Genomic DNA, 14123 nt, shown 5'->3' with positions numbered 1-14123 from the left:
CATCTCTTCCACACACAGCCACAAAGACAAGAGAATTCTTGTTGGGCAGTGTATAAGAGCTCCAACAAACACACTTAGACCGAATTTTAACAGCTCACAGAATGTCAAGCAAAATGGTTGGCCCTCACATATGTTCACTTCATCAAATCCGGCCTCTTTGAAAAAAGTTTGGACACCCCTGCTCTAGACAGTCATAGAGTGAATGGGCTAGATATTGTATTATTAAATCTTACCCTTGTTTTTGGGTCCATGTATAATATTTTTACCCATTTTAAAAATCCAGGACCTATACCAAAAGTCTCCAATACAGCCAATAGATATTTCCACTCCACCATATCAAAGGCTTTTTGGGCATCTAGGCACAATATTGCTCTAGAACCTGTATTGTCCATGGGTAGTTGCATATTTAAGAAGAGTCTACGAATATTTGTTGATGCTGCTCTCGTTGGAATAAAACAGTTTGCTCCCCATGAATTAGGGTATTAACATATTTCGATAACCTATTTGCAAGGGCTCTGGCCAGTATCTTGACATCCGAGGTAAGGAGAGAGATAGGGCGAGAAGATTCAGGTAACACTGGTTCCTTAAAAAGAAAAAAAAAAAGACAAGCCCAAAGGCTAACGCTGCGCTTGAAATATAATTATAGAATATAAACAAAGCTAGCACCCCAAAGTCATACAAACTCAACATATATAAAATAAAAACATGGTACAGTAGAAATATGCAAGTGAAAAAAGGCTTAGAATAAAAGACTTATGGAGAGTCCCAAATAAACAGAAAAGCTGTAGGTGAGGAGAAAAGGAGTCCTTCACATTAGATACATCCAGCTCCACACCCAGGTGATAGTAAGTAGCCTGCTTACCAGCTCTCGGTGACCACTAGAATAATGGTCTCAGCAAACATAGGAAAATAGGTCTCCCCAGGAACCTTAATAGTAGCTGGAATCCCCTCTTTACAGATGGGACTCGGAAATATAAAAAATAAATGTTCCCATAGTGCAGTACGTTTAAATATCCAAATTTAATAATATCAGTAGATTGCACTTACAAGATAAAAGCAGGATAAAAGCATCAAAGTGTCATGTCATGTAGTGAAACCGTGGCATCCTCATAAGTTTCGCTTCACTTCCTGGTTTGATTGTCAACCTCTTGGGAGGTATAGCGTGATGATGTCACCAAAGGCCCCGCCCTACACGTTTCGTCACAAAATAAAGTCTTCTGGGGATTGGCCAATCCCCAGACAGATTGAGGACTCGCTCTCCACTCCGCCCGCTGACTTCCGGTTGCGCACAGCAACGCCGCCTCTCCCAGGTATCGGATTAGGCATCAGGAGCATGTGTCTGAGTACAAGTACTCACGCAAATGCTCGGTAGCGGACAACCCTAGTTGTTGAAAGCTTTTTTGAGAACAATCCACAGGTCCACTGTACACTTTTGTTGCCTTAATAGCTTTGGTCCCAAAGACTAAGCCTACAAGGGGGCAAAACATGTCTGAGGGACATCTCCTGCAGGTCGAGAGCAGAGCTGTAGAGCGTAGTGTACTACCTGGTTTAGTTTTGGTCACAGAGATTCAGCGCCCTGCGTGCGATCAGTTGCCACATTTCTGTAGCATATTGTAGCCTGACAACCATTCCAGGTGTGTTGGTCCAACTCTGTGCTGTGTGGTTCCTTTCCTCGTTACACACAATAAGATTATCAGAAGAATGATCGTCCATTTTTTTATGCATGCTAACCTCAGATTGAACCTGAAGAATTTACTAAAGTCACAAAAATTCTCGTACGACAGAATAAAAATTCGGAAGTAATGTAATGTGTTGTAATGTATTTATATTGCATTTTCAAACAACAGCTATACTGATTAAAATGAAAATCGTACAATTCGGCATCGTACGAAAAAAAAAAGTGTCTGCGTGGCCATTAAAATAATAATCGGATGAACTGTCATTATCGGCTATCGAAAGCTCTGTACTATCAATCCAATTATCATACGATCGCTTCAAAATCTGTATTTTTCATATGATTTTCTGATCGTGCGTATACACTACATTACTGTAATTTCATCACACAGTAGTGCAGGGCTCGACAAAACCCGGGCGCCCGGTCGCATTTGCGACTAGAATTCCAGACCTGGCGCCTGGGGCAGCACAGCTGGGGGTATGCTGTCTCCGCGGCCCCCCCCGGCGCGATCGCGTCGGGCCGCGCCGCCGCCGGCCGGTAATTTAGCCCCCGGCTTTGAGGCCTTCTACGATCCTATGGTTCCTTCTGTAATCTGGCGCCCTCTTGTGGTGGCCGTTGGAATTACAACCAGCAATGCTAATGGATGCAATGCTAATTTTCCCTTCCTTCCCTTTACTCAGAACCCCTAAAAATGATATATATATTTTATTCTAACACCCTAGAGAATAAAATGGTGGTCGTTGCAATACTGTCTGTCACACCGTATTTGCACAGCGGACTTACAAGCGCACTTTTTTGGGGAAAATTTATTTAATAAAAAAAAAAAAATAAGACAACAGTAAAGTTAGCCCAATTTTTTTTTAATATTGTGAAAGATAATGTTGCGTAGAGTAAATCGATACCAAACATGTCATGCTTCAAAATTGCGCCCGCTCATCGAATGGCGACAAACTTTTACCCTTTAAAATCTCCATAGGCGACATTTAAAAAATTCTACAGGTTGCACTTTTTAAGTTACAGAGGAGGTCTCTGTATTTTTTTTTTTATTTTAACTTTTATTTAAATTTTTTTCACTGTTCTTTAAAAAAAATATGTCACTTTTGTTCCTATTACAAGGAATGTAAAAATCCCTTGTAATAGAAAAAAGCATGACAGGTCCTCTTGTATATGAGATCTGGGGTCAGAGAGACCTCACATCTCAATTTACACTAAAATGCAATTTAAAAAAAAAAAATTGTCATTTGAAAAAATAAATAAAATGTCCCTCTAAGAGCTATGGGGGGCAATGACTTGGAGACAGGTGAGGGGCTTGGGGCTATCTTCCCCTCACTTGTCTCCATGTCAGGCCAGGGACAGGTCCAGATCGCCGTCACGGACCCGGCTCCTAACTTTTTTAGCTGGCTCCTAGATTCCAAGCAAATTTGTCAACCCCTGCAGTAGTGACATAGGGTTTAGCAAAAAGAAGCAGAGCAAGACACGGACATCAGATACTACCAAAAATGTGAGCTGTAAAGATTCAAGTGTTTCTCTCTCTCATCCCCCCTTCCACCTGTACCCCCTTATTTCCCCCACTTGTGTTGATCTGGGGAACATTCTTGCCCCTTCTGACCCCCCCCCCCCCCGGGAAATAAATTACATAAAGCTGTAGGCAGGGTTCCAAGTTCCCTTAACTCCCGTATGGTTTATGGCTGTCATTATTGATGTATTCATGATGTACCTATGACTTCCTGGTTGTCTGCATTGCTATGTTCGTGCTCATGAATCTTGTACCTCAATAAAGGATCTTTCTGTTTAAAAAAGATTCTTTAGGTGGCTAACTATTGAACAAAGTAAACAATCAGGATAATGAGCAGGGGAGGAGTAAAAAGCATTTTTTTTAACCCACTGACAAAGCTAGTTTAAGGTATACTTGTCATAACAAATATATAGGCTGTTACTGCTCACCTTCTTCTGAAAATTATAGTGGTTTGAGCAAGCATGCAAACGAAAGACAGAAAAATCTGAATTTTTGAAAAGCATTAAGCTGACAGAGCACTGTATTTACATTATACTTTGTTTCTAATAAATGTATTAGTCTAAAAAGGGCATAATTTGGATTATTCCTCTCTATACATTTTTTTTTAATTTAATTTCTTTGAATACTTTTGCCAAGAGTGAAACAATAAGACCAAGGCACAGGATATGACCCTCTCCCTGGAGTCTTGTCCTGTGGATACCCGCTATCCACATTATATATTAATGTTGCTGTTCTAATTTTTTAAAGCACTTACCAACTTTTCTACTATCTCTTTCCATGTGTTACTCATACAGAGAGCAAGGAAGTAGGTAAAGTCATGTTTAGTGTCAGACAAATGTAAAGTTTTCACTTTTTATACTTTTTACTGTATACGTGTTTTTCATAGTACAGAGGTAAAATGATAATTTGTATAAAGAGACCATATATAACTTTCAAGGATATAAGGGTTAACACAAAGTTGTGTCACAGTAAGACATCAAGTCACATCAAATTAACTGTTAAACAAAAAGAACAGCAGCTAATTTCAGAAGACAAAAAAGTTTAATAAACCACTGGTTTACCTGCTCATTTAGCCATTGCAACATCTTAATGTGGGGAGGAAAGGGAAAAGGAAAGAGGTAAAAAGGAGAACATGAGAAAAAAAAAAAAAAAGAGAGAAGACAGCAGTACATTAGTGAAAATGCATTTATACAGTGTGGCTAGAACAAAGGGTTCAAAACAAAAAATGGGGTAAATATATAGCAGAAAATGCTATATATCCATTAATTTTTTCACACAAGACACATGTAACTAATGTACAATAAGCTAAAAATTTAAACTACAGATTGAAGTCCGTTACCGTATACCATATTTTGTAGCTTGATAGGGGAACACTCACAAATTTAGTGAAATGTTATCTAAAACCAGAGAACCAGTAAAATGTTACACATGGCTATATTTCTTCAATGCTTGACATAAAGAGAAATCAAATCTGATCATAATACCTATGAGATGTGGTGCTCCGTTTTATCAAATCGCTAACAACGTCGCTTTCTATTATGTGAACATTTAGTATTTTAAAATTACTAGTAGAAAAAAAAATGTAGTACTCACTGCAAAATCCCTTTATTGGAGTCCCATTAAGGAAATCAGAGACTATTGGGTTATACTGAGGCCTACAGGAGGATTGACAATGTAAAAAAAAATTGTGGCCAAGCCCAGGTAACTCCTACTCCTAGCATGCCTCAGATCTGTAGCAAAGCTGTACCAAGAGCATGATCATTAACAAGGAGAGATCAGACATATGTAACTCAATAGACTCAATGAAAAGAATTTTACGCTATACCAAAAAAAAACATTTTCTTTCTTATCCATTGAGGGACACAGGAATTCAAAGAAGCTAATAGTTCCACACACAAATACAACAGAATTGGGGACTAACTTCAGCTCACATATCCTTGTGTAGTTGCTTGATGCCAAAAAAAAAAAAAGGTGCCTACAAACCGGATCCTTAAGATCATAAGTTTGAATGGTGGTCTATCTAAGCCAACAAAAAATGTTTGAATGAGAAGTGGTTTCCCCTTTATAGGGGCTATCAGGAATGGAAGCAGTGGCTGCGAGATATAGTCATACATAATGAACCATATCGAGGATCTCCTTCTTTTGAACGGAGGCTGGACAACAGAGCAAAAGAACAATGTCCTGGTTGAGATAAAAAGCTGCAACTACCTTAGGTAGGCATGAAGTCCTGGGCCTCAACACCACCTTGTCCTCGCGTAAGACCAGAAAGTGTTCTTCACAGGATAAAGCCGCCAGCAAAGACACTCGCATTGCATAAGTAATGGCAACAAGAAACACAACCTTGTGAGTATGGCAAGGGGTAAGTCCCCAATTAGGTTGAAGGGTGATTTTAGAAGTACTAAGCCTATTTTCACACTGGGACGGGCGGGTGCCGGCGGTAAAGCGGTGCTATTTTTAACACCGCTTCACCATCGTTAAAACCTCCCCGCTAGCGGCCAAAAAAGGGTTAAAACCGCCTGCATAGCATTGCTTCAGCAGCGCTATGCCAGCAGTTTAGCGTCGCTGCCCCATTGTTTTCAATGGGAAGGGGCTCTTTAGGAGCGGTGTATACACCGCTTCTATAACGCTGCAAAGATGGGGCTTGCAAGGCTTTTTTGACTGCTCCAGTGTGAAAGCCCCAGGGTTTCACACTGGAGACATAGGAGAGGCTCTTTACAGGCGCTAGTTTTAGTGGGGTAGCTCCTGTAAAGCGCCTCAGTTTGAAAGTAGCCTAAGACCAACAAATTTAGAGACCATGGATTCACAGCTTTGTGCATAGGGGAAATACATGAAAAACACACTTCACAAAAGTCCTGAAGAAATGGGAAGCCAGCAGTCTCTGCAACAAGATTACACGCGCAGAGAACGGACTCTTAATGCCCTAAGGGCTAAATGCTGGCTCAGGGCCATCGTTAAAAATTAAGGATTTGTCCCACTGAGGATTTCGGTGGTGAAAGTTTGTCTCACACCAAGTAAAGTATGTCTTCCATGTGCAATGATAGACCTTGTGAATAGCAGACTTCCGAGCTTTCAGCATTGTGGGAGAAGTATGGGTTTTCGTTTTTTTTTTTTTCATACTTACTTCGGTGGATGGAGCATCAGACCGATGCTGCAGCTGTTCCCCGGCATTTCTGCACTGAGAACCGAGCCACCAAACACCGCCGATGGCTCGGTTCTCTCTCCTCCCCAAGCAGAGAAATGCTGCTGGTCAGTCAGCATCTCTCCTGCTCTGATCCTCCACGCTCATTGGAGCGATGAGCTGTGGAGGGGCTGGGAGTGGCCATCTCAGTGGCTCACTAAGACGCTGAGACTGCCATCAATCAAGGCAGCTGGCGGATCCAGACTTGGGAAGTCAGGATGACACGCTGCCTCGACTGATGGCAGTGAGGTCAGCGGAGAGCGGACTTCAGACTGCTCTTTGCTGAAAATGGGTCACAGAAGTGCAAAACTAATTGCACTCCTGCGACCCAGAGGAGAAGCCCAGCCTAAAAAGCTCAGGCTGGACTTCTCCTTTAATAACCAAAGCTTTAACAGTTATGCTTTGTTAAAAAAGCAGTGACAATGAAGCAGGATGGTAAATTGGCCCTTGAAACAGATGATCTTGAGAGCCCTCAGAGCATCTGCCAGGAGTCTTTTCTGGTCAGAGTACCACATCCACCAGACCCACTCCAGAGATATTGGGATCAAATTATCCCGAACTTCAGAATACTAACCAGAAGATGGTTTTCCTCCGCCTTCCTTGTCCTTTGCAACAAAAAGGTTTTGGGACTCCTCCCAATTGACAGGCTGGCATCTGCCAGGAAAATATTTCAAGAAACCAGAAGAAAATTTCTTGACTTCAGATTGTTGAGCCATCAAGCCAGAGATATCCTGATTGTCGGTGTCAGACAAAGCATTCTGTCCAAAGATTGGATTACCTTGTACTACAATGACAGAATTTTGTTTTGTCTGGAGGCAAGTCTGGAGTGAAAATAGGGAAAATGGTACTACCTCAAAAGAGGTTATCATTAGCCACAGTGGGAAAAAAAGGATTTTTATAACAGCTTACCTATAAAATCCTTTTCTTTTGAAGTACATCACGGGACACAGGGCCATAGTAGTTTGTATGTGGGTTATAGGCCACCTTCAAGTGATGGACACTTGCACGCCCTAAATTAAAAAGTGCACTCCCTATATAACCCCTCCCACTGGTGGGAGTACCTCAGTTTTGTAGCAAAGCAATACACGTGTATACCAAGAAGGGAGGGACCAATGCGTCCCGTGATGTACTTTAAAGAAAAGGATTTCACAGGTAAGCCATTATAAAAATCCTATTTTCTTATCGTACATCACAGGAATACAGAGCCATAGTAGTTACTATGTGGGATGTCCCATAGCAATGCCAAGTGAAGGGAGGGAGACACAACAAAAGTAGGGCACCAAGAGACTAAAGGACTCATACTGCAACCTGCAGTACACTGCGCCCAAAGGCAATGTCCTCGTGCCTTTTACATCTGTTTGATAGAATCTGGTAAATGTATGGACTGAAGACCAAGTTGCGGTATTGCAGATTTAAGCCATGGAGGCTTGGTGATGCACTGCCCAAGAAGCACTAACAGCCCTGGTGGAGTGCGCTTTAATATGAGAAGGAGGAACTTTCCTCTTAAAACCATAAGTTTGAATAACCACTTGACAAATACATTTAGAAACAGTATTAGATTCTATTTCGATACTGAATGCCTCTTTTAGGACCATCTGGCAACACAAACAAAACCTTTGTTTACGAATCTGAGGAGGGAATGCATAGATCAGTAAGAAACTGATCCGACAGGAAAAAAAATCAAGGCATCCATTTAGTGTGCCAAAAAATCCCTTGTCCTTGACACAAAGTTCCACATCAGAACTCCCCATCTTCTGGTATATCAACAGAAACGTGTTGGGATGAAGGGACTATTCTCACAGGAACAATTGTTGGCAACTTCAAGTAGTCCGCCTGTCTATTCCTGGAATTAAAAATTGTAAATAAGCAAGGAATGTTTTCTGTCGAGATAGAATATGATTCACCTCTTCCTGGGCCGCACAACTTCTCAAGCCCCCTTGGTGAATGATAAAAGTCACAGCTGTGGCACTGTCGGATTGGATCCTAATAGGACAATTCCAAAGTTTTGGACCATTTCCTTAGAATAGATGCTTCTTCCAGGACTGCTCCTCAGCCCAGAAGGCTGGCGTCTGTTGTTACTACCTTCCATGTAACTGGTAGAAAGAATTCCTCTCTTTGAAGATTCTTGGATATCAACCATCTGGGGCTCTTTACGCACATTGGGGGATAAACGCATTAGGAAGCCCAGAGCTTGGGCCTTCTTGTTCCCAGTTGACAGGATACTGTTTTGCAGCAGTCTTAAATGAAACTGCACATAAGGAAGGGCCTCGAAAGAAGCCACCATCTTTCCCAACAAATTCATGCAAAGCCAAATAGAAGGCTTCTTCTTTGACTTGAGTAACTTAATCAGTTCCCTTATGGAACCGATCCTTTCCTGGGGAAAAAAAAACATCCTCTTCTGAACTGCATCAATGATCAGTCCCAAGTACTGCAATTTCCTTGATGGATTTAAGGAGGAATTCTCTAGTCTAAGAATCCAACCTAGGTATTCCAGGTAGCTAACTGCGGTGAGCAAAGTTTGGATAAGCGGGCTACTGAATTGATCTATGAAGAGAAGATCTAAATAGGCTAGTATTGTTATACCTTGAGCCATTACCCTGGCTAAAGGAGGAGCCAGGACCTTTGTAAACACTTGAGGTGGAGTAGCTAAACCGAAAGGCAGAGCTACAAACTGAAAATTAATATTTTCTACCTTGAAGCGTTAATTTTTGGTGAGCGGGGAAAAAATTACACATGGAAAAAAAGCATTCTTAATGTCGATTTACGGCAGAAGTTCTCCCCCTTGTAGTACGGAGACTACTGATTGGATTGACGCCATGTCAAAAGAATGGCTATTCAAACCCTGTTTAGATCTTTGAGATCCAAAATGGGTCTGACATCCCTGGATGGTTTTGGAACCATAAAAAAGGTTTGAAAAAAAACCCTAATCCTTGCTCTACCAAGGGGACCACCAATACCACTCTTTGAGACAAGAGATGATGATCCAAGCTAGAAAGGAAGATTTCTTTTTTCACTGGATCTCTGGGAACGTTTTTATCTGAGAAAACAAGGGGACGGGAATTCTGGCATCGTTCCTGCCAGACCCTTGAAAGCTGTAGAAGCCTCCCCCCACAACTCCAGTGAGCGGGTGCGCCCTTTCATAAGGTTTTAGTATTTTGTTTTGTGGGTTACCTCCCCCAGGTCCTCTTTTGACCCTGGGACTGACCCCGAGGTTTACCTCTTCAATCCTGTCAGTGAAGGCTGTCGTGACTGCCTGGAGGCAGATGCCCCTGGCACTGGAGAGGAAAGCACATTTAAAAGAAAAATACTTAAAATTCTTAACTGGAAAAAAGGGAACTTTTCCCATTAGAAATTCTTTGGATATAATTATCCAGATTGTCTCCAAACAACCGTTCACCATAAAAAGGGAAACTGGCCAAGAACTTTTGTATGGCGCTTCGGCTGACCATCTTTCAACCATAGGATTCTATGCACATGTACCAGCGTTAGCATGAGCTGTGCGCGAGGCCTGGAAAATAGAATCTTTCATAGCAATAACTGTAAAACAAGAACGCTTCTGATATGCCGGCCAAACCCTGGGCCTACTGATCAGGAATAACTTTGGAGTACCTCTATAAACTGGTCCTAGAAGCCTACAGCACATGGAATTCCCAGGCGGTCTCCCATGCAGGTACTGACCAGGCCTAACCCTGCTTAGCCTACAAGATCAGACGAGATCGGGCACTTTCAAGGTGATGTAGCCATAGGCCTCTGAATGCCAGTACAGGTTTGAATGACTGAACCTTCTTCAGCATATGAACATTGTCTGCTGGACAAGTTAGGTTTTTGTTTACAGAGGATATAGCACTTTAGAGGGCTTTGAAAAAAGGAGGAATGCAGATAAAGTGGTACAGCTTATATAGGAGGATATGCTTCATCATTGTTCACTACCTGAGGCTGGTCATTTCAGTTGGATTATGTAAAAAGATTTATCACTTTATTTAGTATTTGGGCTAATAAAGCCAATACAGTAGACTATTCCATGCAACTATAGTTTTCAGTAAAAGGATTGTTTTGTAAACATGATCTTTTAAGTCTTATCTTTCAAAATGTTCAGTACTACCTATTTGCTAAAAGAAATTCCTAATTTTCATTTGAGGAGTTGCCTTTTTCAGAATAAAACACAGACAGGATTCCTGGGTAGATGGCCATAACTCCTTTCTCCAGCATTGCCCAGTATGACTCTAAAGGTTCATACAAAAGGAACACAGGGTGCCAATTTTCAAAAATTGCTCACTGGTCCCCAGCTTTAACATTCAGTTGTGTAGGGCTGCAGAGTAAATAAAACTAAAAAACAAACAATATTTGAGGCATATTTCTTTAAAAAGGAATATATATCCTATCAAAATCACCATTTTGTTTCTCAAATATACAGTGGATATAAAAAGTCTGCACACCCCTGTTAAAATGTCAGGTTTCTGTGATGTAAAAAATAAATAAAAATGATACAAAGATAAATCATTTAATTTCAGAACTTTTTCCACCTTTAATGTGACCTATAAACTGTACAACTCAGTTGAACAACAAATTGAAATAGTTTAGGTGGAAAGACAAAAAAAGAAAATAATATGGTTGCAAAAGTGTGCACATCCTTAACCACTTAAGCCCCGGACCATTTTGCAGCTAAAGGACCAGGCCCCTTTTTGCGATTTGGCACTGCGTCGCTTTAACCGACAATTGCGCAGTCGTGCAACGTGGCTCCCAAACAAAATTGGCGTCCTTTTTTCCCCACAAATAGAGCTTTCTTTTGGTGGTATTTGATCTGCGGTTTTTATTTTTTGCGCTATAAATACTTTTGAAAAAAATTCATTATTTTTTACTTTTTGCTATAATAAATATCCCCCAAAAATATATAAAAAAGCATTTTTTTCCTCAGTTTAGGCCGATACATATTCTTCTACATATTTTTGGTTAAAAAAAAATCGCAATAAGCGTTTATTGATTGGTTTGCGCAAAAGCATTTTGCTATACTTCTTTTGTACCCTTCTCCTGAGTGATACCTTTAAACAGTGAGATCCCTCCGATGCTTTGGAAGCTCTCTGCGGACCATGGCTTGTGCTGTAGGATTCAACTAAGAAAATGTCAGGAAAGACCTACTAGTACAGCTGAACTTTATTTGGGGTTAATCAGGCACTCTAAATGATGGCAGATGTGTACTAACTCCTATTTAACATGCGTTTGAATGAGATTGCTTAATTCTGAACACAACCACATCCCCAATTATAAGAGGGTGTGCACACTTATACAACCATATTATTTTATATATTTTTTTTTATTTCACCCTCTAAAAGATTTGTTTGTTTTTCAATTTAGTTATAGAGGTTATAGGTCACATTAAAAAGGTGGAAAAAGTTCTAAAATTTTTATTTATTTTTTACATCACAGAAACCTGACATTTTAACAGGGGTGTGTAGATTTTTTTATATCGACTGTAGGTCAGATAAATGAAGTCCATAATGACAATCAACCTACAGGATTCATTACTATTTGACCAACTCTTCAGAATAAAATGTGGCCTTTATTCGACTTCAATTTAAAATTCATAATTTTTATCCCTCTTTTTTATTTTTATTTACACCACATAGTTTGGGGAAATAATCTACAAAGGGTATTTTTCATCATGGAGATAGAATAAGTAAAAACGCCCACTAGTGATAGGCTGGTTCCAGCTTGTCATGGACACACCTCTGGTGTATCAATGACAGGACTGTATGTTTATAAAGTTTGAAATGTCTAAATATAACAAATGAACTCAAAAATAACCAGCGGACTCCTCCAAGTATACATATATCTGTTTTACACATTTACTTCCCAAATAAGAAGTACGCTTAATACAGTGTTGACCAGCACTACAGAGGAAAAAGATTTGGGGGTACTTATTTCAGATGATGAGCAGCGTGACTAGGCAGTAGGAAAAGCGAACAGAATTTTAAGATGCATCACTAGAGATCACCAGCAGGAGGAAGGAGGTTCCGATTCCCCTATATCGATCTTTAGTGATACCTCATTTAGAATATTGTGTGTTCAGTTCTGGAGAAATCACTTGCAAAAAGATATTGATCAGATAGAAGGAGTCCAGAGACGGGTAACAAAAATGTTGAAAGGTCCGGGGGACAAAAAATATCAAGAGGGACTTAATATGTACAGTGTGAAGGAAAGAAGAGAAAGCCAAGACATGATTAAAACCCCAAGGGGGTGAATAGGGTTCAGGGCGGCAGTTTTCTCAATATGAAACAAAAATCAAGAACACAGGGACATGACCTCAAACTAACTGGAGGAAAGTTCAAAACTAATTTTAGAAAGTATTATTTTACTGAAAGGGTAGTTGATGCTTGGAATAAACTTTCAGCAGAGGTAGTGAGCCAGTCAACAGTAAATGGCTTCAAATGGGACAAACATATAGTGCCTTGAAAAAGTATTCATACCCCGTGAAATTTACCATGCTATGTCAAGTTACAACCAAAAATTTTACTATTTTATTGGGATTTTATGTGATAGACCAACACAAAGTGGCACAGAATTGCGAAGTGGAAGGAAACTGATGAATGATTTTCACGTTTCTTTACAAATAAATCTGAAAAGTGTGGCATGCATTTGTACTCCATCCCCGAGTCAATACTTTGTAGAACCACCTTTCATTGCAATTAGAGCTGCAAGTCTTTTTGGGTATGTCTCTACCAGCTCTGCAAATCTAGAGAGTGAAATTTTTGCCCATTCTTTCTTTATTTTCTTTGAAAAAAAGCTTGAGACCGTCTGTGTACACCAATTTTCAAGTCTTGCCACAGATTCTCAATTGGATTTAGGTGTGGACTTTGACTGGGCCATTCTAACAAATGAATATGCTTTGATCTAAGCCAGTGTTTCTCAACTCCAGTCCTCAAGGAGCCCCAGCAGGTCATGTTTTCAGGATTTCCCTTTAGATGAAACGGCTGTGGTAATTACTAAGGCAGTAAAACTGATCAAATAACCTGTGCAAAATAATGGAAATCCTGAAAACATGACCCGTTGGGGCGACTTGAGGACTGGAGTTGAGAAACACTGATCTAAGCCATTCCATTGTAGCTCTGGCTGTATCTTTAGGGCAGTTGTCCTGCTGGAAGGTGAACCTCCACCCCAGTCTCAAGTCTTTTGCAGACTAACAGGTTTTCTTCCAAGGCTGCCCTGTATTTGGCTCCATCCATCTCCCCATCAACTCCACTAGCTCCCTTTCCCTGCTGAATAAAGGCATCTCCACGTCATGATGCTGCCACCACCATGTTTCACGGTGGGGATAGTGTGTTCAGGGTGATTGTGGCTACAGCAGCCATTAAGATCGAGATATCAGCACCATTTTCCAAGGACGTATACAGGCGTTTAACAATCAGGAAGGGGTTAAATATTACAAGTTAGCATGGCATATTTTTATTACTGCAACTTTCATATTTAATGACAGCTGTAATCGATCTCAGGTAATCAGAACAATCAAGGTGCTTGCACAGCTATGTCTGCTACATCTTGACAACATGTCTCAGGGTTAGGCGTCCTAATAATACTCGTGCATATTGCCTGACTGCAACCAGCTGGAGAAAAAAAACTAAATCTGATGGCTACTGTAGGCTGTCACACAGTAATCATTTCAGACACTTCACAAAATGTGAACTGCTGGACTTTACCAAAAAAATATTATGTTCTAGCTGCTGAAGAGAAAAATGAAATTTGATAGCTACTGTGGGCTG

The 14123-nt window shown here is 40.5% G+C and overlaps 1 protein-coding gene and 1 pseudogene across 3 annotated transcripts in view; both read right to left on the bottom strand.

Moving 5' to 3' along the window:
• Positions 1 to 14123, bottom strand: part of TMEM245 (transmembrane protein 245) — a 198941-nt gene that overhangs the window by 102930 nt on the left and 81888 nt on the right. For 2 of the 3 annotated variants that reach the window (XM_077491921.1, XM_077491919.1), the window contains exon 7: positions 4253 to 4276. The exons of the other annotated variant lie outside the window; for it this stretch is intronic. In XM_077491921.1, the coding sequence (XP_077348047.1) occupies positions 4253 to 4276 (24 nt within the window). The remainder of the gene's footprint in view (positions 1 to 4252; positions 4277 to 14123) is intronic. 3 annotated transcript variants of the gene reach the window in all.
• Positions 9999 to 10117, bottom strand: LOC143998668 (5S ribosomal RNA; annotated as a pseudogene).

The sequence above is a fragment of the Lithobates pipiens genome, unplaced genomic scaffold, assembly GCF_037356315.1.
Source record: "Lithobates pipiens isolate NorthernLeopardFrog02 unplaced genomic scaffold, aLitPip1_a1.2 Scaffold_19, whole genome shotgun sequence".
Classification (NCBI taxonomy): domain Eukaryota; kingdom Metazoa; phylum Chordata; class Amphibia; order Anura; family Ranidae; genus Lithobates; species Lithobates pipiens.
The sequence above is the reverse complement of the archived record's forward strand: the minus strand, read 5'-3'. Positions and strand labels throughout refer to the sequence as shown.